This window comes from Gopherus evgoodei, chromosome 3 (genome assembly GCF_007399415.2).
Source record: "Gopherus evgoodei ecotype Sinaloan lineage chromosome 3, rGopEvg1_v1.p, whole genome shotgun sequence".
NCBI classification, from domain to species: Eukaryota; Metazoa; Chordata; order Testudines; family Testudinidae; genus Gopherus; species Gopherus evgoodei.
Window position 1 is genome coordinate 141,585,807 of NC_044324.1, and position 23,468 is coordinate 141,609,274.

General features: G+C 42.2%; 1 protein-coding gene across 4 annotated transcripts in view; it reads right to left on the reverse strand.

Moving 5' to 3' along the window:
* Positions 1-291: 291 nt before the first annotated feature.
* Positions 292-23,468, reverse strand: part of GALNT2 (polypeptide N-acetylgalactosaminyltransferase 2) — a 161,093-nt gene continuing 137,916 nt past the window's right edge. For 3 of the 4 annotated variants that reach the window (XM_030556859.1, XM_030556862.1, XM_030556861.1), the window contains 5 exons: positions 22,814-22,906; positions 22,545-22,628; positions 17,747-17,873; positions 7,456-7,575; positions 292-3,667 (listed from right to left, as the gene is read on the reverse strand). In XM_030556859.1, the coding sequence (XP_030412719.1) occupies positions 3,512-3,667; positions 7,456-7,575; positions 17,747-17,873; positions 22,545-22,628; positions 22,814-22,906 (580 nt within the window). In that variant the 3' untranslated portion in view covers positions 292-3,511. Of the gene's footprint in view, positions 3,668-7,455; positions 7,576-14,432; positions 14,531-17,746; positions 17,874-22,544; positions 22,629-22,813; positions 22,907-23,468 lie in introns of those variants that run through there. The other variant, XM_030556860.1, reaches the window with a different exon arrangement.

Below are 23,468 nucleotides of genomic sequence, written 5' to 3' on the forward strand. Positions count from 1 at the left end.
TGCCAGATGCTGTTCCTCCTTGCTGGCCTGAGCTGTTGCTACCAGAGGCTGCCTCTCCCTTGAGCTTTTCCATACTGAGGGAAGAATCAGGGAAACCAGGTATGTTGGAGGAATGAAGCAGGACCCTAATCCTCCTGAAATTCCCAGCAGTAAAAGACTTTCTTGCCCACAACAGCACTTCCTTAGGGAACTGGCTGGTCCTCAAGAGGAAAATGCAACCCTCGATAAGAATTTTCTACAGGTTAACATTTAAACTCACTTACACAACTTTTCTCCTGTGAAGACAACCTGTAAAAAACAATTTATTTATTTTTTTTAAAAAGACACTCATGAAACAGTCAAATGGATCAAAAACATTTGGAAACAGCTGCCAGATTCTGGGTGCATGAAACCAAATAATTATAGCATCAATCACAATCTTATCTATAAAGTAATTTTCTTTATTTAAGTTAAAGTTTTCAAGGATGGTTTCCATCTATAAAATGAACAAAGAACAAGCTCTGTACAGCAGTTTTTTTTAAAATCAACTGAAAAGAATTTCCAAACTATATTTTGAAAATTTGCAAAACAAGCTCACATGTACCATCATTTTTGCTTTGAAGACTATAAGAAAAGATCTTTCAGAGAAGACTTCATCACAATTTGATTCGGGGGTTCTTAGGACTTTTACCTTTCTTAAAAAGGGGCTCATAATAATCCCGATACTTTAAAAATAATTAAATCACAGTAAATAACTTTGGCACACAGTCATGTAAACATATCTAACAAAAGGACACAACCTCTTTTCTGTTCTGCGCCCATGACACATACAGTGATGCTGTATATTGTACAGCTCCTATATTAAGATGCATCTGCATAGCTTCCATAGGGGTTTAAAGATATATTTCTATTTTGCAATATGTAGGATGACATTTAAAGACTTGGTTTGCAATCAAGAAGGGGGAAGGGGCGGAATTTATAAAAATTAAGACTTTTTACTAGTGATCCTGCTTAGAGGTAGAAATCAGAACAGTTAACCATATCTAGACTCGCTCCTGATTTCAGTTAGCAGTAGCTTGTCCATTTGCTAAGCTCCAAGTCATACAGGGAAATGCAACGTAGTATGAATTTAGTGCACCTTTTAAATTCTCTTCTCTCAGAACAGTTAGACCATAATGAATGTGCTGCTGAGATCAGTCTTCAAGAATTCAACATTTATTCTCAAGAGTAGCAGCAAACCCCACCATGACTGAATCACATCCCTCTGCAAACTCAGCTAGTTTAGGCCTAATATACACCTAAAAGTTAGGTTGACCTAGCTACATTGCTTGGGGGTGTGAAAAACCGACACCACGGAGACCGAGTTAAGCTGACATAAGCTCCAGTATAGACACTGCTAGGTCAATGGATCAATTTTTCTGTGGACCAAGCTAACTCCCTATAAAGCAGATTTGCTACAGTACAGAAAAAACCCTTACATTGCTATAGCAAGTGTCTGGCTTCTGTTGTGCCTGTAGCATAGACATACCCTCAAAGGGTGTGGATGGGGAGAAACTGAAGGCCGAAAACAAGCTGTTTATCCATTGCAAGCCACCTTGAAACAGGCAAATGCCCAGAGTTTTTACTGGAGGAGATAAAAGGATTTGGGGGGGGGGGGGGAAGAAGAGAGAGATCCCTCCTCTTCATGTATTTGTAGGAGAGTTGGACGAGAGAAGCGCTGATTCAATCTCTTCCCTAAGTGTTCCTGGTATACCCAAAAGACAACTGTGTAGATCCACAAATGCCTGTTATGCAGCTCCAACTCATACATCAGACACATTTATGGGCCTCTTATTTCAATGTCCGTCACTGCAAAGTAAAACCCATTTTGCCTGGAGAAATTCCACTTACTGTACTAAATGCAGCCAGAAAGGAAAGTGCAGCTCATGACATACTCTGCTCCCCGAGACTCAGAAAAAGGAAAAGACCACTGTCATAGTACGGTTTAGTAACAATACTTCTAAATCTCTCTTTCGAATCAGCCCTTAGACTGTTTGAGATCCATTATCTTACCAAACTGGATTTTACATCGCTCATCTCCAAGTTATCAATGCAGTGTTGGTTATTATTGCCAGCACTGATTCTTTCCTTTTTTTTTTAATTTTAAATAGTCTAGGCAAACATAAGCGAGGTGGTCAATGTTGGGGTCAAGTTAACTTTGACAGCATTGCTTTAATACAAAAATGATGTCAATTGGGCTGAAGCTGTAAATTGTATTTATTCTAAGGTTAAAAACACCACTTGGCATCTCCTGGTACCCAGAATAGAGCCTGGATCAGTTTCAAAAATTCTGTTTGGAGGAATTAAAAAAGAGGATCTCTTATAGCAGGTTTATAGATTAAACAAGTGCAACTCTGAGACACCATGTAGCTGCTGATCCTTCAAGATTAAAACTTATGATCGTAATGTGCTATCTGTACACAGTGATGCTACTATTCTGTCTTATCCTGACTCATTAAGACAAAGAAATTAAGCTGATCAGGGTTCTGCTAAAAAAACAAACTGTGCTGAACCCCAGTGGCTGCACCTGTGAAAGAGCTGCACTGCTTATATAATTTTTTTAATAAAAGAAAAAAAGTATTTTAAAGACCAAGTACTAAAGAAATCTTCAACATAAATATCAAGTACAAGTTTACAGATACCCAGGGCACACGTAGTGAATTCCCAGTCAGAAGAGACAATCCAAGCAATGATGTGTACAGATCCATCAGTTTGTTCTGCTGTTTCTCTTCCTCCTCTTGAGTTCCATAATCTCTGCAGATAGTCAAGTGCTAAGAAGTAGGTCCAGTTTGCAAAGCAAAAGCATCCAGTGTTAGCATCGACATGACACGCCTTCACACAGTTTTGTTCTCTCAACAGTCCAATCCACTTTCCGGTTTAAGTATGTTAATCACTTGGTTGATAATTACAAGATGAGGAAAATTGATAAACAGTTGGGAATAATGATAAAATACATATATTATATATATGTATAATATATATATTCAGAGTCCATCATAGAAAAGTTCATATTCAAATATACCAATTACACATGGAAAAAACCCTTCAAAATGACACTTCAGCTTCTGGAAACCACAAATGATGATTTCTATGTAAATGGAGATTTCAGTTTCTCCTAGCAGTTTATTTTCCCCAGTCTCCCTCCCCCCCACACCCTACTCCTCTCCCTCCTTCTGTGTGTTAAGATCCATTTTCTACTGTACATCAATTGTTTCTAGGGATGTTAATCATCTGCTGTGCAAGTACTAAACTGAAGTCAGACAGGGACTGAGAAGTCTTTACACCAGAAGGGAACTTTGCTGCACTACGTTCAGTGAGATAATTGCTGTGTTCCACATCCCCTTGGTTCCCTTGTGTTCGGCTTTGTTTTCTCCTACTTTCAGACGAAGATGGAATACTGAGGTATATAAGTTCCGTGGAAAGTTTAAGAAATATATCAATCAAAACTTTGCCCAATGTCTAGGAAACAAGATGGCGTTGTGCGTAAGCCCTTCTACTGCTGTAGATTAAGTGTGAATTTCCACTGTTGTGACAGAGAAGGATTGCAGACCTCAACGGTAAGACCGCCATTTTTGGCATTTCGGCTGTCTAGACACAGATTACTGCCAACATGCCTCAGTTTAGAGTTGCTCTCAATTTGCTCCCATTTCTGGAAAAAAAATAAAATAAAGTAATGAGCTATCCAAGTGTGCATAAAAATGTGTTTCATGTTCTGCCTTCCTAATTCTCCATTCTCAAATCCCTCCCCAGCCTCTGTATGTGGTAATTCTGAGACAATAGTTTAGATACTGTCCTTTAAGACTTGCCAAACTATCACAAGCCATGCTAACACAACCATTAATCCAGCTAATACTTTGCATTAGAAATGGAGGTCACACCGACTCATTTTGTCCAGCTCTCTCCTCAAATACATACAATCCCAATGCAGTGCCAGGTTAGAGGCCTGCAAAGCCTGCAGCTGTGGTCCCCTCAACCTGCGGGACATAGAAATATTAGCACTAAACTTCAGCTCCCCGCCACCCGCCTTCCCCCCCAATGTTTTAAAATCATAAATCACAAGAACTGATCCCCAAGTCTTTCAGAGGTTGTGCAACCATGGCCATAGAGCCCACTTAATTAATTTGTGGCTGTTAAAAGCAGCATTGTCCAGAGCAATGCTGAGGACTGTTGTCTGATTGACCTAGTATGGGACTAAGAACAAGGGACTCCTGTATTCTATTTCTAGCTGACAGTTTCCCACTGTGACACTTTTCAAGAACTCTCTTCCTTAGTTTCCCTATCTGTTAAAATAGGGATAATACTTGTCCTGCCTTTAAGGGTGGAGTTTGTGATAATAATGTTGGTAAATACTGTAACTAGAGTGCCCACAAACCCTCTGACAGATGGGGACCTAGCAGCTCGCAGCCTATTCAAAGTGACCTTTGCCAAATTTTCATAAATATTGGCAACTGCATAGAGACTCTGGCATAAGCAGAAGTGGTCTCCTCTCCTGGATGAGAAGACTGAGGAGGTTGGGCTGACAGAGGGAAGGGAGATAGCTGAAGTTCTGACCCAAACATATTTTGTAAAATGAATCCATTAAGTTTGTTAACTGGGATACAACCACTCTCACTAATTCAGGGGTGGGCAAACTTTTTGGCCCGAGGGCCACATCAGGGTTGCGCAACTGTATGGAGGGCCAGGTAGAGAAGGCTGTGCCTCCTCAAACAGCCTGGCCCCTGCCCCCTATCTGCCCCCTCCCACTTCCTGCCCCCTAACTGCCCCCCTCAGAACCTCTGACCCATCCAACCCCCCTTCCTCCTTGTACTCTGACTGCCCTCTCCTGAGACCCCTGCCCACCATCCAACCTTCTGCTCCCTGTCCCCTGACTGCCCAGACCCCATCCACACCCCCGCCCCGACAGCCCCCCACCCCTTATCCAACCACCTTCTGCTCCTCATCCCCTGACCACCTCCTCCCAGGACCCTCTGCCCCTAACTGCACCCCCCCGATCCCACTCCCTTATCCAACCCCCCGCTGCTCCCTGTCCCCTGACCTGCCCTCCCACCCCATCCACATCCCCACCCCGACTGGCCCCCTAGGACTCCCACTCCCAACACTTCCTGTTTCGCATCCCCTGACTGCTCCCCCCCCCCAAACCTCCACCTCATCCAACCCTGACTGCCCTTCAGGATCCCCCGCTCCCTTACCCAACCCCCCTGCTCCCTGCCTCCGTACCAGCAGCAGAGCTCACAGCTGCAACGCCCGGCCAGAGCCAGCTGCGCTTCCCACACTGCCCAGAGGATGCGACGGGCCAGAGGGACAGCAGGGGAGGGGCCGGGGACTAGGCTCCCTGGCTGGGCACTCAGGGGCCAGGCAGGACAGTCCTGCAGGCTGTATGTGGCCCGCAGGCCTTAGTTTGCCCACATCTGCACTACATAGTATCTCACAGAAAGCAAACTCCCAGTCATGAAGTATTTGCAGAATAGTTGCTCCTTGAGTACAAAAGCACAGAGGCTCAGAGGCAAAAAACCCATGGCTTTGCAGAGCAGATTTCTCTATGACTATATGAAAGGGATTTGCTGCTGAGATGACTCTGCAAATGTGATTTTACTTGTGCATGGCAACTGAAGACAAAATAACTGTGCTGCTTAATAATGCAATTTGTTTAGGGAGCCTGGTGCTCTCACAAAGTGCAGTCCTATGTCTTCCTTCATTTTTTGCCTTCTCCCTAGCTCCAGAAAGGCTTTTCCTTCTAATATTTTCGTTTTAAATGATATGTAAGACATGTACATCAGTAGCAGCAGACATGTCAGTTCTTGGTTGCTGAGGTCTGAAGGGAGAGGGAATTGAGCTCTATTCTCTTCAGAGAGAGACTGCCACGTGTTCAGGCTTCGTTGAAATACGGGCTTCAAAAATATATTACGGATCTGTCTCTGGAAATAGGTTTGATAGCACAGACCCATGCAGTACACACCACCGCTGCTGGGCTGACCTACTAATAAGGCAAGTTTGAGTAGGAGAGCTTTGTATATTGAGATTACATGGACATGACCTCGAAATGCACACCCCATCCCTTACTGATCTCTGCTCCTTGCATTTCTTATTATATTTCCATTGGACTGTTTACTATTATACTAGCATCTAAGCTGTAATATATGTTGGTAATTATTTGTTAGTCTTCCTTTACATTCTATTACATTACCATATGATAGTTTCACTTAGGAACACAAGAAAAATATCCACTTGCAATGTAAATAAAAAAAGTCTCTAGATTACATAAGTGCTGTGAGCACTTAACATTCTTCTTGTTGAAATAAAAGAGACAGACAGACAACAGGCATCAGTGAAAATCTAAACCAAATATTCTAGAGACTTGACTGCTGTAAAAAAAGTTATACCAAACTTTGTTACCTCATATGGACAGATTTAGTGCATTTCTCATGGGTTTTAGATGGGGAGAGGAAGGTGGTCATCTGAGCACAAAGGTGCAAAAGACTTCCAAGGTATTTGTGAGATGTTCTCACTAGAATTATTTGATGGAGGACTTGGAGGGAAAAGGTTTATGGTGCAAGTGTTACTGTAGCTTTCCACCTATATTCCATAATGCACTTTAAGAAATTACACACTCATATACCTTAGTAAAAAGACATCAATAGAAAATAGACCCAAACACAGCCCTCAGTTATACCTATGCAACCTCAAAGCTTTATAGGGGTTTTAAGGGTGTAAATGAGGGCTCAACTTGGCCCTAAATTTGGACCTGCTGGCCTCCCAGGTTACAATCTTCAGAAGGGAGGGGTTACACACTATTTTCTCATCTAGAGGCCATGGTCTCTGAAACACAGTCTGCCATTACATATCCCTGCATGTATCTTTATCTTTCCTCAGTTAAAGACTCCAGACTGTTTCCTTTTTACCTAGTTTGCCAGCATTTAGATTCTTATGGGCACATTGCCTTGATTATTTAAAAAAAAAATGTATGTTTGCTTTAACACCACCAAGAGACCTTCTGAGAGGGATCACTTAGTAGGCTACCGAGAGATTTTGACAGCCCTTTTCTAAATATCTAACCTCCATATAATTTAGTGGGAAAAATTTAGCCTCCTTATACTAGTTCCACTAATACTGTCTCTTTTCCACTGGACTCCTTTCTGAATTTCACATCCATCTCAAATCAAGTTATCATCAATGCCTCTCTGCTGCCACACAAATGGGTGAAGTGCTCAACACACAAGCATGGCCTCACTTCATTTCTACTGCAGTTCCCAACTGTCCTGCTGGCAGTGAGAGTCATCTGCATCCTGATATACACACATGTGGGGCAGAGAGCAAACTATTGGTTTGTACAGGCCAAGAACCTCAGCAGGTTAAGTATGCATATGTGTGCGCACACAGAGATTTTTGATTTTCCAGTAGAACTGCTTGCACAGTGAGTTATACACATTATGTACTCACCTGTCTACCGTCATTTTCTCTGCAGCCCTGGAGTTTTATTAGTGAACTAGGTGCTCGGTCCACAACAGTAAGGCACAAATCCATATGTTTCACTGACTTGTCCTTAGTTAAGGCCCATTCCTGGAACACAAGGAAATAAAATGAAATATATATTTGTGAACATAGAAACATGCAAAAACATATGCAAACATGCTCAGTTGGCCTATGTTAGACTCCTGTAAAAAGGCTCAGAAGGGACTTTCTGTAACCAAGAGCCCCACTTTGGATTTAAAGCATCAAGTGTTTGAACAGTGCTTTTTCCACACACAGTTTTAAAAGCAGTGTAAACTAATATTCCAAACTGACAAGCTTCTGTTATGACTGGTCAGATTCAGAGCCCATTTTAGCTGGAACCATACTGACACATGGTCCTCTAGGACTCCAATGTAGCTGAGGACTAATTTACTGTGAAACTGCATCTTGCACCTCCATCTCCCAAGGCTTCAAAGCATGAGCCTCATCTTCCGAGAGTCATCTATGCAGCTATTTTTAGAATGCTAGCGTGGGCCCCACCAACGCAAAACTACCCACCTGGGCTCAAAACACTGCATACACCAGGGGTTGGCAGCCTTTCAGAAGTGGTGTGCTGAGTCTTAACTCCACCAGAGAGGTCCTTTGGGGCCATCTGCCTGTCCCAAGTCAGGATAAAGGAGGAGGGTTGGGCGTGGGGCTAGCAACTCCACCTTGTAAAAAATCAACCTGCTACAGAAACGCCAACAATATCAACAGAGACTTTTACCCTGGAAAAAGAACAGTCTCCAACTCGAAGATGCATGACGCTGGGTGGTACAAGCAGTGAGGAAGCCACTAAGCCGATTACCCTTCTTGCAACCGGGAGGATTACCATAGGCTCATGGAACGTGAGGACCACGTAAGAGTCAGGAAAGACGGCGCAGGTTGCAGCTGAGATGAGGAGCAACAACCTGACCCTATTAGGCATTAGTGAGACAAGATGGACGCAAGCGGGGCAGAGACAACTGTTGACAGGAGAGCTGTTGCTGTATTCAGGACATGAAGAGAGCGACGCACCCCACACACAGGGAGTAGGCTTCATTTTGTCCAAGCAGGCACAGAGAGCACTGATTGGTTGAGAGGCACATGGTCCCAAGATCATCACAGCATCCTTCAGAACTAAAATGAAGAGGATTAAGATGAATGTTGTTCAGTGCTACGCTCCAACTAATGAGAGCGAAGAGGAGGACAAAGATTATTTTTACAATAGACTCCAGAAAATATTAGAGATTCTCCCAGACAAAGACATCAACATCCTTATGGGAGACTTTAATGCCAAAATTGGACCTGACAACAAAGGATATGAACAAGTCATGGGGACCCACGCTCTGGGAGAGATGAGCGACAATGGAGAGAGATTTGTGGATCTGTGTGCACTTAACAACCTGGTCATAGGAGGTAGCATCTTTCCTCACAAGCGGATCCACAAGAGTACCTGGGTGTCACCAGCAGGCATGACAGAAAATCAGATCAATCATGTCTGCATTAGCAAGAAGTTCAGAAGATCCTTGCAGGACGTTAGAGTTAGAAGAGGAGCAGACGCGGCGTCCGACCATCACTTAGTGGTGGCCAGATTGAAGCTGAAGCTGAAAAAGAACTGGATAGACGCGTCAGACAGAACAGTGAAGTACAACGTCAGCCTTCTGAAGGACCATAAGACCAAGGAAAATTTTGGACTGACGCTGAAGAATAAGTTTTCAGTATTACAGGATTGGTCTGAGGAAGAGGAAGACAGTGTACTAAACAGATGGCAGAAAGTGAGAGAGACACTTAGGTCAGTATGCCAGGAAGTGCTTGGAATTAAGAAACACCAACAGAAAGAGTGGATCACAGCAGAGACCTTGATCAAGATAGAAGACAGAAAGAAGAAGGAGGCAGCAGTCAATAACAGCAGGACTAGAGCAGCAAAGGCCAAAGCTCAAAAAGTGTATGCTGAAGCCCATAGAGCAGTGAAGAGGAATATCAGGAAGGACAAGAGAGAGTATGTGGATGAACTGGCAGCAGAAGCGGAGCAGGCAGCATACAGCGGTAATATGAAACAGCTGTATGATACTACCAAGCGACTGTCTGGAAAGTTCAGCAAGCCAGAACGTCCCGTTAAAGACAAGCAGGGAAGGTCTATAACAGGAATAGAACAACAGATGAACAGATGGGCAGAGCACTTTGAGGAACCCCTGAACAGACCAGCACCACCAAATCCACCAGATATCAACTCAGCTAACGAGGACCTCCCAATTAATTGCGATAAACCAACCAGAGATGAGATCAGAAAAGCCATCACCATGATGAAGAATAGGAAGGCGGCTGGACCTGATGACATCCCAGCAGAGGCCCTGAAAGCAGACCTGGATGCTTCAGTGGAAATGCTGTACCCCCTCTTTGAGAAGATATGGGAAGAAGAAGTGATTCCAGTAGACTGGAAAGAGGGATATCTCATCAAAATCCCCAAGAAAGGAGATCTTAGCAACTGTGCCAATTATAGAGGAATCACACTCCTGTCAGTGCCAGGGAAGGTCTTCAACCGAGTCCTCTTAGAGAGAATGAAGGATGCCGTCGATCCACAGCTACAAGATGAACAGGCAGGTTTCCGGCAGAATAGATCATGCACGGACCAGATAGCAATGCTTCGCATCATACTTGAGCAGTCTATGGAGTGGAACTCCTTGTTATACATCAACTTTGTTGATTATGAGAAAGCGTTTGATAGCGTGGATCGAGAGACCCTTTGGAAGCTCCTTCGGCACTACGGCATCCCAGCAAAGGTGGTCAACCTGATCAAGAACTCATAACGGTATACACTGTAGAGTGATCCATGGAGGGCAGCTTACTAACAGCTTCCAGGTGCAAACTGGAGTCAGGCAAGGATGCTTGTTGTCACCACTTCTCTTTCTCCTCGTCATCGATTGGATTATGAAGACATCCACCTACGAGCGTAGGAACGGAATCCAGTGGACATTGTGGACCCAGCTTGATGACCTGGACTTTGCTGACCATCTTGCGCTCCTTTCGCACAGTAAACAGCAGATGCAAGAGAAGACCAACGTAGTGGCAGCCACGTCATCACAGTTTGGCCTCAACATTCACAAGGACAAGACCAAGATCCTTAGGATTAACTCCATCAGCAATGACCCAGTCACACTGAATGGAAGCCCCCTGGAAGAAGTGCAGTCCTTCACCTACCTAGGTAGCATCATCGACCAGCAGGGTGGCACAGACGCAGACATCAAAGTAAGGATTGGTAAGGCAAGAGCAGCCGCCTTACAGCTCAAGAACATCTAGAGCTCTAGAGAGCTGTCTTTGGCAATAAAAATTCGACTGTTCAACTCCAGTGTGAAATTAGTCCTACTGTATGGAGCTGAAACCTGGAGGACAACCAAAACAACCATCAGGAAGATCCAGACCTTCATTAATAGCTTCCTCAAAAGGATTCTCCAGATCTGCTGGCCAGACACCATCAGTAACATCCACCTCTTGGAGAGGACCTGTCAACTCCCAGCAGAGGAAGAAATCAGAAGGAGAAGGTGGGGTTGGATAGGACATACACTACGTAAGCAGCCAACTAACATCACCAGACAGGCACTGCGGTGGAACCCCCAAGGCAAGCGGAAAAGAGGCCGTCTAAGAAACACCTGGCAACGCGACCTTCAGGCTGATAGCAAAAAAATGGGCTATACCTGGAACCAGCTAGAGCGAATGGCCCAGGATAGAGGACTCTGGAGATCTGTGGTTGGTGGCCCATACCCCGATTGGGGTGACGGGCATGAGTGAGAGTGAGTGCTGAGTCTTCATTTATTCACTCTAATTTAAGGTTTCGTGTGCCAGTAATACATTTTAACGTTTTTAGAAAGTCTCCTTCTATAAATCTATAATATATAACTAAACTATTGTTGTATGTAAAGTAACAGGTAGGGACTAGCCTGCCCTAGCTGAGCAGCATGCCGACAGGACTTTTAACGGCCCAGGCGGCGGTGCAGTTCTGGGTTGCGAACCCATGATTTGAAAACCACTGGTCTGTATGTCTCTTTAAAGTTTGAGATAAACGGCTTAATGGATAAATTACTTTATGTTAATCCAGGCAGTTAATTTCCAGTGATGTTTAGGAAAGAGGTTACTTCAAAAGCCTGTTGTTCACCCAGGACTATAGGCTTTTGGAGTAACCTCTTTCCTGAACATCACTGGAAATTAACTGCCTGGATTAACATAAGGTAATTTATCCATTAAGCCATTTATCTCAAACTTTAGAGACATATAGACACACGGCCAAAAAGGGTTATGCAGCTTGCAGGCTAATCTACCCGATTCAACCTTTAGAGACAGTTTAGAGACAGATTAGAAAAGTATGTAAATGGTAATTAGGGCCATTCCATGTTAGATGGACTAGAATTTTGAAATGCAAACCTGTATTGTTAGAGAATGACATTAAGCTAATTTATCCATTAAGCCATTTATCTTAAACTGTATAAAAACTCTTGAGACCTGATCCTGTCATCTCAGATCTGCTTGATGCTTTATGTGGGGAAGCTTGAGTCGTAAGACTGAGATCTCCAGTTCCACCTGGATCACCCTGGATATGAACATTGGACTATAGACTATGGGCTACTTCTGGAAGAACTCTTTGCAATTACAAAGCTCACCATCTCTACTATGAAACTGATTTCAGAACTGTACTCATGTCGGTATGTATACTGATCTTTTAACCAATACTCACTCTCTCTTTTCTTTAATAAATTTTAGTTTAGTTAATAAGAATTAAGAATTGGCTGTAAGCATGTATTTGGGTAAGATCTGAAATATTCATTAAGTTGGGAGGTAATGTGTCCGACTCTTTGGGATTGGTAGAACTTTCTTATATGATGAATAAGATTTTCAGTAATCCTCATCGTATTTGACTTGGATGTGTGGGAGGAAGTCCAAGGGTGGGTTGCTATAAGGGAACTGTGTTGTTGGCTTCTGGGTAACCAGTGAGGTATAGAAGCTATTTTGTGCTCGTTTTGTAAATCTAAGTATTGGACTATCCACCAGCTTCGAGGATTATCTGCCCCATTCTTTGCAGTTTGCCCTAACTGAGTAACCTCAGTGTAGCCCCTCTGGGACCCTTGTCACAGCTCCTGATCACTCCTCATTCTCTGGTTTCCCTCTTCGTCCCAGGCTAATTCCCTCTACCATTGAAAGCCACCTCTTCACCTTCAATTCACTTCTCAATCAGGCCTTTTAAGAATAAAGTCTGCTCTTGGTGCCTGAGGAGGATTCTGAGCTATGAGACCTAGTTGCACAGGACTGAATTTATTAGCCATAACATTAACAAATATCTTGCAAGCAACACACATGACTGGAAGAGATTAGCTAATTAGATCACTGAATTTTTCATTTGATTTATCTTCTGATTTAACTGCACTTTTGGCATGCATTCTCTCTTGCAACTCCACTGGATTAAGAATGACTCAGTCAATTTCCTCATGAGAATACACACAAAAATAATCAGAATTTATCCAATTACAAACTATTACCAACATAAAGATTTAGTAAACAGCTGCTAGCAATTCATCAGCTAAGGACATAGAAATTACGCATCATAGGTGTAAAGGAAATCATATGACTGCACAAGAACATTGTTAACTCCCCACGATCCCTTTGTGAACTACAAACCTACCTAAAATTCAGACTGTAAACTTTCAGTTTAGAACAAACAAAATACTCAAAGTATTTTTAAAATGTGTAGTTTCAAGTAACTGAAACGTGACTTTTTGCTGGGTATTTCCCTCCAATCCTTATATGATTAACTGCCATTGTTTAAGAGCAAAGTAAAAATAATGGTTATCTGTTAGGACTTTGATTTAATATATGTAATGGAACCAGTATTTTAAAACTCTCATATGGATTTCTAAACATTAAAATCATTGAAATGTATACCCTCTGTTAGAGCCACATTTGATGGTTAATGGAAATAAGCAATACCAGCTAGCTGGTAAAGCTTGTCACTTATGTGAAGCACATAGGCTCTCTAAAAATAGATTTTTTAATTTTTTTTTTAATTTTCACTAATTTTCTGACTCTAGTTATGTTTCAGAAGGGCTCCAATGAACTCTAACTGAGGCTACATCTACACAGTGCCTCAGCATGTACTATGTAGATGTGAACTGCAGAGCCCATCAAAGTGCTGCAATCTAACTTCCCTGAGTACATGCCGCTGGCAAATTAAAAGGTACCTAAGCCTACATTACCATAGTCCACTTTCTAACAGGACTATGCTAACAAAAGCTAGGTACTTTTTAATTCACACATGCAGTGTCCACAGAGGTAGAAGCTCCATGGTGGCATAACATCACAACTGGAGAGAAACAAGGATATTCCTCATCAATAGTTGCATCGTAAGGCTCAGAACGTATTCCCTTTGGAAAGCTAAAGCAAAACAATTTTGTAGGCCTGCACTGCCTGACAGCCTTGGCATTCTATATTAATGGTTTCAAACAGCGGGTTGTGACCCAGTATTGGGTCACAGAATGTAAGGCAGTGGGTCGCGACGACTCTGGTCAGCACTGCTGACCGGGCTGTTAGAAGTCCCACCAGCAGTGCTGCCCGGCCCCTTTCTGCACCTCAAATCCCTCATCCCCAGCCCCACCGCAGAGCCTGCACCCTCCCAGACCCAGAGCCCCCTCCTGCACCCCAAATCCCTCATCCCCAGCTCCATTGGGTTGCAAGCATCAATTTTCTTCAGCTGGGTCACCAGAAAAAAGTTTGAAAACCATTGTTCTAGATGCTTTACAGTTAAGTACTCAGATCAGTCCAATGAATGACTCAATAAAATCTTTCCCCTATTGTCTGCATATAAAACTTTCCTTTGCATAGCTGTTACTTAAATAATACAAGCCTGATTAAAACTGAAAAAAAAGTCTTCTATCATTCCTTGAAGATTACCAGACACTGACAGACAGGGGGCCAGTTAGAAAGGAGAAGGCAAAACAAGTGGAGTATTCTTCCAGGCTCTAACCCCACATTGCCAGAATGAGGCGATTCCAATCCAACCCTGGTTACAGACAAAAATAATGTCAGTACTTTTGATTAAAAGCCTAACTCCCCAAAGTCAATACATTTGAAGTTAGGATGCCAACACCAACCTCAGCTCTGCCCCTTGCATCTCCATCAGTTTGGGGCCAAGCACCCCACTTAAATCCATCCACCCTTTTGCATCTATTTTTACAACATTAACACCTCCTCTATACCATATCCTTACCAAAACTCTACATACTTGTTGTCTGCAAGCTATCAAACCATAAAGCCTCCATCTTCCTGTATGTTGCACTCCCAAATGGAGTACAGCACTCACCATCTCACTTTCACCATCCTATATTGGAAGCAACTCCCCCATTCTATCAAGATAATTATCCAATTCAGATCAGACGTCTTATTCTATTGGGTTAACAGATTACAAACCAGAATCCACCCTCCAGATTCAGGTGAGAATCCTCCTATACCCTAATACAGCATGTTTGTACAGATAGGCTCATGATACACTTTCCCAATGTGGACTGGATCAGATAAAACACTAACGTGAAAGCGGCACTCGGAGGCAAAAGTTGCATGTTTGATACTCTTTCCCTTTATAAAAAGTTAATTCTGTTATCTCCCCTTTAAAAATGTCACCCCTCATCTCTGCTCATAGGCAGCCGCTAGCTTACATTTACCGGAAGAGGCAGACTTTTGGATTTCTCCACTTGCTGTATTATTAAGTTAAAGCTTTGGTATGCCAACATAACAAGGAGTAAGTATTATTTTTCTAGAAACTTCTCTTTAAAACGAAGTTAAATCTTAAAGCTTTTTTGTTGTCAGTGAAAATCCCTGCTAAAAAGTCTACTCTCTCAGACACCACAAGGGGCCACGAGAAAAGCTTTCAGGTGAGTCCTGAGCAAGATTAGTTAATACTTCAAAAGACTATGTTCAGAATTATCAGCATTGCCTCAGTATTTCCAGTGAGTGGTAAAAAGAAAATTAAAAACCTCGCAGAGTTCTGTCTACTCACAAAGGGACCTGTGTTTACTCAATCATGCCTTAGTCACAGCTGAATAAAATTATCTTTAAGCTATTCAAAATCAAGCACAAAAGCATCTAAAACAAGCTGTAATCCAATTTTGCCCATTACAGTCTTTTTCAAACAAATTGGAGAAAGGAATGGACTGAATACTATACCGGTAGTTTCAAATGCACTGGGTTGAAAGAGGATTTTTCAAGTGTGTTGTTTAAATGCAGAAAAAAAGAATTAGCTTGAAACTAGCTCTCCGAAGCTACATATCATAGCAGATCACCTCTCCTAGATCTGTGCTCCTGTCTGCAAGCAAGGCAGGAGCACCAGGCTCAACATTGCAAAGCCACTGCTCTCAGGGGGATTCTTGCACCAGCCCTTCACACAGCTTTGCCAATTCCTTTCAATGTTGTAGGTGAAGTCAGTCCCACGTATATAAAAACTAACTGTTCAGAGCAGATATTTATAATAAAAATATAAAACTTTGTATTCTCTGTTGTAAATGAAATCAATATATTTGAGAATGTGGAAAAAACTTTCAAAAATATTTATACAAATAGCATTCTATTATTAACAGCATGATTAAAAAAAAATCACGATTCATCGCTTGACAGCCCTAATATTTATCCTTTCCTCTCAAGACCAGCTTGGGGCTCTCCACTTAAAGGATGAGTATTTTCACATAGATGACAGAAAATATATCAGTTTGTTTGTGGGCAACAGTCACTCTCAGTATTAGCACCATGCCCTTTCTGCTGTGCCAATGTTATTTATCAAGTACACAACAATGGTTGCCACGTCTCTCAAACAAAGATATTTTCATACTTAAATGACTGGCTTTTTGAAGGTAGTGTCAAGGCTCATTCTGTATAGGGCAAGTTTGCCACAGCGGTCAGCCTCTGCCCTGTACCCACTTGGGAGATTCCCAAGACAGTTTTCAAAACATTCACTGAACAAAATACCAGATGCAAGGTCTAAACAAGAGTCAAGATTTAGTCTATTAATTTAACAGAAACTCTTTCTGGAGTACTGGAACTTGAGCAATCCCATCCCCTTCAAGCTGAGACATAATCAGGAAAAAGCTGGCCCAGGATCAGGGAAGTACAAAGGAGGCTTCAAGTTTTTTTCAACTCTCCTCCTGAGTTGTACTGTGTGCTCTTTGGCTGTAGCTACACAATGTCATCAAATATAATGGCATTTGGAAAAATTTCTCTCTTGTCTCTGGAGAAGAGACTGAAATTGAAGATACCTCTAAAGCTGATGGTATGGTAGGAGTTCATTCAGATTCATACAATGCTTTTTCTGGAATTGTTCATATTTTTTAGTTTTGTGATCCTGGACAGATTTTCATTTCTATTCCCCCCTCCCCCCAATTTAATTTAAAGGTATGCGATTAATAGTTTAATGTGGTAGAAAACTGACTGATTAGAAAATTAACTATTACCTGTTAATTATTTATTAACAATGTTAATGTCAATTTAATTGTATTTTGAGTTCTATGTGAAAACCATTTGTGTACAAAACCAGCACAGGAAACTAGAGGAAAAGCATATGCAAGTAGTTTGTTAATGGTGCCTGTAAGACACCACTGTATAATTAGATCCTTTGCAGTAATTAATGTTTCCATTCAGTTCTTGTTTACTGCTTTGACACACTTGCAATTAGTCTTTAAAAGAAAGATTGGAAAGGATTTACTGAAACAACATCTTTTCTGTAAATGAGTTGGATGTGACTTTTGGTGCCTATGCTTTCTGAAAGAACATGTCTGAGATTTAAGAAAGATTTTTTCACACTCAGCAACCCCGCAGTGGGAAAGGGAACAGCACCATATAAAAATTTTTGGTTTTCCCCCTTGTCTTCAGAATGTTTACAGAATATGGCAACATAAACTCAATTCAAATTATTATTTTTTTTGTAGACATGCCCCACAGGAAACATGTTTTCATAAGGATGCAACTTTTGGTGAGGATGAGATAGGGCTACAGAGTAAGAGTGAAAATTCAAAATATTGAGATGTGGAGTGGATTATCTGATCCCCATTTTCCATCTCTGGCCTCTATGATTCTAAAACTCAAAATAAGAAGTTATTTGAGGGACAAGTGATTTAGCCAACCTTGTTGATTCAACCTTCCCAACACTAGTACACATTGCCTGCCTGCCTCAAATTCTGTATTTTTCAAAAAGACTATGGGTTTTTAAAAAATAATTTAATAGCATACAGACCTGGTTTCCCCCAGCATTATGACATTCATAAACTCCAACAACACCATCTGCAAAATGGCCCAAAGTGTCGAGGCAATTGGTACCCTGCTGCAAAGCTCCAAAAGCTATATCTTGATGATCAGGCACCCTAAATATAAAACAAGAAACATCTGTTTTAATTCAATTCCTCTCTTGCTTTAATTTTGACTCCCTTCTTTTACTTAACAACCTTCTAGATGAGAGGCAATTGGCAACAGGTAATGATTTTATTTTGGTACACAAGCTATAGTCCACTCCCCACAACATTCTGAAGAAGTTACAAGTAATTATTTGGTGAAGAGACCCTGCTCTCTTAACTAAGCGGGCAAAGGTTTTCAGTGGATTTGTAGGCTAAAAGATTGAATATGAGTAAAATATACTGGAGAACTACAATGAACATGAGCATTAGAGAGTCACATCACAAGTGTGGCTAGCAGCAATGTGTGTAGTTAAGGTTGTGTAACACTTTCCATTGTGTAACTCTTTCCATTATAAATCCCTCTTTTGTGTAGCTCATGACTTTGTCAAACTTTAAGCAGTGAGGCAGAAATTTGGCATGCTGCAGTTCTGCCTCAGGCTGATTATTTTCTTTAAGTTTCAGTAAAAAAAAAAAACCAAAAAACCAAAAAAATCAGTTCTACCATTTTTGAAAATGAAGTTTGACAAAACAGCGTATTTCCCACAATGTTCACAAATCCAACTGTTCCTTTGAGAAACTAATGCCTCCAATGCTTTGGAGCAGGGACTTGAGATTTGTCAGTCTCTGTGGCATTAAGCAGCTGCCTTTTGTGGTCCCCATGAAAAATTCACTGAGATCTGGTGACTTTATAGACCATAGAAAATCAGGGTTTATTAATTATTTGTACTACCATAGTGCCTAGGAGCCCCAATCCTGGACCAAGACCCTATTGTGCTAGGCATGGGCGGCGAGTATAATAGACCAGGCGCTTTATTATGCCCCATGCAGGTTCCGGGGTGGCACCTGTTGCTCAGCTTCCTGGGTTCATCAGTCATCTCTCTGGACTCCAGGTCTGGAGGGGGTGGCGTGGTTGCAGCTGGTCCCGGGCAAGTGGGGGGGGGGGAGGGAGGGGAAGAACACGACATTGGGGCACCTCTGGGCGGGGCTCTCGGAACTCTCCAGCGGAGGGTGGGGCGGCAGGCAGAAAGGGCAGAGCCAGGGGCTAGCCTCCCCTAAGGGGGGGCTCCACCTGCCACCCATGGTGCAAGTGTAACCCACACACCTCCTGGGTATGGTGTTCTGTCCCCTCTGGTGGCTCTGAGACCACTTAGAGAGCTAAGGCTATAGAGCAGACTCATTAATCTAACTACCATATGGCTCTGAGCTCATGCACTAAGCTCCAGAGGCCCCGGGTTTGATCCTGCCCACTGATGACCAGGGTCTGTTGGTGTTACACTAGGTGCTGTACAAATAGAGACCAAGGACAGTCCCTGCCCCAAGAATATTACACATTCAGTACAGGATTTTCAGGGACTGGCAGCAACGATTTCCAAAGATTCCATCTGCACTGAGCATGCTTGAAGAAAAAAAAACAAAAAACAAAAAACAAGAGCTGAGCAGGACTTTTACTTCAGTTGTTTCCCAGGGCTGCTGAGCAACAGGCACCAGAACCAGGAGCAAAGAACATTTCTCCTGTGTTCACACTTCTGGCACCCAGTCACCACAGAAGGGGAGAAGACGACAGCCTGACTCAAATGCAGAGGAATAAACATGGAAATGGACAAGGACATGGGGGAACAGGGACAGATGGCAGGATAACAGATAGAGGGGGAGGGGGCCTTGGGTTAATCCTGCTTTTTCTACTTCTTCCGCCTCCCACATCCTGCTCCTACTGCCTCTGCTTTCTACCAGTTTCTCCAGGCACTCAGATCAACCCTGTGTGCCCCAGTCCTCTTCTTTAGGTGAGGGATAGGCTCCTGCCTCCCCTTCACACCCACCCCACTGCTCCATTCTGAGGACTGAATAAGGCAGATGTCCTGGCGAAAATATATTGTGTGATCACTTAAATACTATCATAATGTATACAATTTAAGAGGGTTCAATTAAAGTTGCACAGGAAAACTTAACTCTGGAATTCCTTAATTTTTGTGCACTTGATTTTGCAGTGTTAACATTTTTAATATAGATTTGTGAATATATATGTATTAATGTTACAGAATGTGCCAAAACTGGAACCCTGAATCCAAATCCTTGTCACAGCTAGAGGATGAACTGCACCTCGGTCCCCTTAGTCCATCTTTAGTGCAAGCAGTCCAAACATTTTGGGATTGGGTCTCTGACTTGCAATCCCCAGTGGTTCCCAACCATGTTAACATCAGAAGCCCAAACTCATTTTTGGCACCTATAAGAGTTTCCCTTCAGGAGCCCATGACAACATAAGTTTGCAGTGACACAGAAATTGCATCTTCAAAACAAAGCATTATTTATTCATTCTTCAAAAGTACAAAGCACACAGATCAAACGATAAAACAACAGAAGATCTACACACACAGGTATTGCTTATAAAAACTGGCAAGGAAAGTTTAAGATATAAGACCCTTCTGCCCTGCTGATTCTATCTCTGGCAGGGAGAAGCAGACTACATTCCTTTGTGTGTTTGCCAGACTGTCCACTTTTCGTTGACACACCCTGCGCAGTCTCTCCTAGCTCACCCAAACTCCCTCCCTTTTCTAAAGTCTTTGAGGTTTAGGATCCCGCAAGATCCCAGGCTCTAGCCCTGGGAAGAGTAAACCCTTCCAGTTTGGATGAAGCCAGACAATTTCTTCCCTGTTGATGGTCCAGCCATTGTTAACTCCTTTGAAGCTGTTTACCCCAGGGCTCTTATTTTGGTCACTGTTTCATTCCTGGTGGGTTACCCCAGCAACTTCCTTTGAGTTAACTATGTATTCAGGCAGGATCATCTTACCCAGATGAACTGAGATGCATATGATTTATTTAAAAACAAATAGCGATTTCCCAGTTCTCACCACTTGTAGTCAGATTTTTTCTTTAAATTTTTTTTTTTCCCCAAAGGCCAGAAGACCACTCGCATAACACAGGACAAACAATCTCATGTAGTAATGCCTGCACATAACCCACCCCTATGGTTTTGATTCCAGGTTGGATTCAAAACTGCAGTGGTTGTAAAATTTTATTCTAGTTTGGATACAACTGAAATCTTGACATTTTGGCCCCAAAGCCTTGCAAAGACAGGTTGAGAGTTTATGGCACAACTGAACAAGTAGCTTAGCGTAAAATCTAACCTGGATCCGAACACTCCATTGAGCTCTCCCACTTTTAAGGAAGGTTCATTTTAAAAAAGAGCCATTTATTAGAAAAGAATGAGGGTCTGGACACTGACTTTACAAATGAGATTTAAGCCATAATTAACTGCTAATATCCAAAATAAATTAAGCTAATATTTTTAAAAAGTTTGACATGGTGAAGAATTACAGGGTAATAATGTGTTATTTACTGACGCCTGGGGAATAGTATTTGTTGTAAGTTATCTATAAGCCTTCATTGAGGATCCTTCCACTAAAATTTAGCATTGCCATCCTGTGGTAAAATTCAAGATGGTGACAGAACAAAGCTACAAAATGCCAAATTTATTAGCTGCTTGAGGACTTGCAGGAAGGTATGAGTAATCTTAAAATTTCTAGTTAAGTTTCAAATGAAATTCATGCAAATCCTAAAACAGGAGACCCTAAAGCACATCTGCCGGTAGGTACAGGTGTGGGGAGTTGCAGGGAGAGGAACATCTGCTCAAATGAGATATCAGAGATCATTTTTGCCCAACTCTAAGGGAAAGTAAATAGCCTATGGCACTTTTTGAAAAGAAAAAAGGGTAACTGGACTCCTTACCATTATTATCCCTCTTTATAAGACAGGCTCTAATGTTTATGGGTCTGTGAAAGTTTTTACTGAGGGTATATTAGCTGCTGCTTTTGCCTAAAAAAAAATAATCATTGTACTACCAGTATTTATCTCATTGTATTCGAACTTAAAGTGTTTTGGAACTCCTACAGCAAGAAATGTGCTACTGTATAAAAGCCACATACTAGTCTACAGTTATTTAATAAGATTAGCTATATGACAAATACTAACTCACAGACTCTTAGGTTTGACAGATAGGGCTAGTAGTAGGATATTGAGCATGGTGGTTTTATTCATTTAAAATATTTGTTTGGTAAATAAATACAGCTCTGAAGATTTTTCTATCCTACAGAAAAGATTAATGGAAATCCACCGGATAGATTGTATTCTCAAGCCTGGGCTCTGACCAATGTCTCCAAAGTACCTTAAATGTTTTCATCTGAAGACCTCAGTAAACCTATAACAACTCTACATGGGAGGATTGTTCACTAAACTAGCAGTAAAAGTTTTGCACTGCACCTAGTTTAAGGCTGCTCACATTGCTAAACATGCCACATAGGTGAAGTTAACAGCTTGAAGGAGAGTGGAGAAGGATGAAGAATGATGCATTTCCAGCAAGCAGCTAGGCCAGGAGTACAGCAGTGTTGGAGGAGAAAGTCAGCCCTCTTGGCAGTGACTGAATCACATGATGCAATTGCAATATGGATATGGGGCAAGAGAAAGGCGGATGGGTGAGTGAAGAAAATATCAGCAGAATAAAGTAGCAAGCAAAAACTGCAAGAGGCATGTTTTAACTAGCTAATATCCTAGATGCCTGTGCAGGAGAGATGTAGTAAAGTTTCTGGCCAACCCAGGTAAAGAAAGAACCTACGCTGCCAGAAAACAGAAAGGCTGTTTGAGACTCACCTTAACTCAGGATAGACATTTTCAAGATACCACTTGAAAGGTTTGCAGCTAAGTCTCTTTCTCAGTTCCATTCGGCTTTGAATACTAGAGAGAAACAAAAAAAACAGCAAATTCTGGCAGTTGTATTTGATGAATTTTAAATCACGTTTAATAAGTGAGACATTTATCATTAGAAATATATTTCAAAGAAATAAACACCCCTTTGCCCTCATGAACTACAAATGGCAAACAGAATAAGTGAATAGGAAGACGCAGCAGATCGGACTTACTTGCCATAAGGTACGTTTCTGGCTGAAGGCACTGCTGCATAATAGAAATTTTTGTACTCATCCATCCACACTTCTGCTGCCCTACGTGTATTTCTAGGAACAATCAAATTGAGATACAGGTTGTTTTCTCCTGTGACAATCATGACACTTATTTTTGTTTGTTATGGTTATGTTTATTTTTTCCCCACCCTCTACTACACATACCACAGAGGTGGTATGACTGAAGCACACATATTTGGAATGGACTTTGTGCCTGCCTTATACTTCGGCCTGATAGACACTTAAAATTTAGATCAACATAGGTATAATGCTCACGAGTGTGAAAAATCCACACCAAGTGCCTCAGCTATGCCATTATAGTCCCCTGCAGTGTAGAGATGGCCTAAGGCAGGGGTCCTCAACGTGGTGCCCGCAGGCGCCATGACGCTTGCTGTGGCATCTATGTGCGCCCGCCTACTGGCCGCCGGAAAAGCAGCCGCCGAGAAGCGGCAACATCAAGAAGCGCTGCCGCTGAAATGCCTCGGATTTTCGGCAGCATTTCAGTGGCAACACCGCTTGATGACACTACTTCTCAGTGGCATTTCGGTGGCTGCTTGTCCGGTGGCCACGCTCCTTGGTGGCTAGTCATCAGGCGCCCGCCATACTGAAAAGGCTG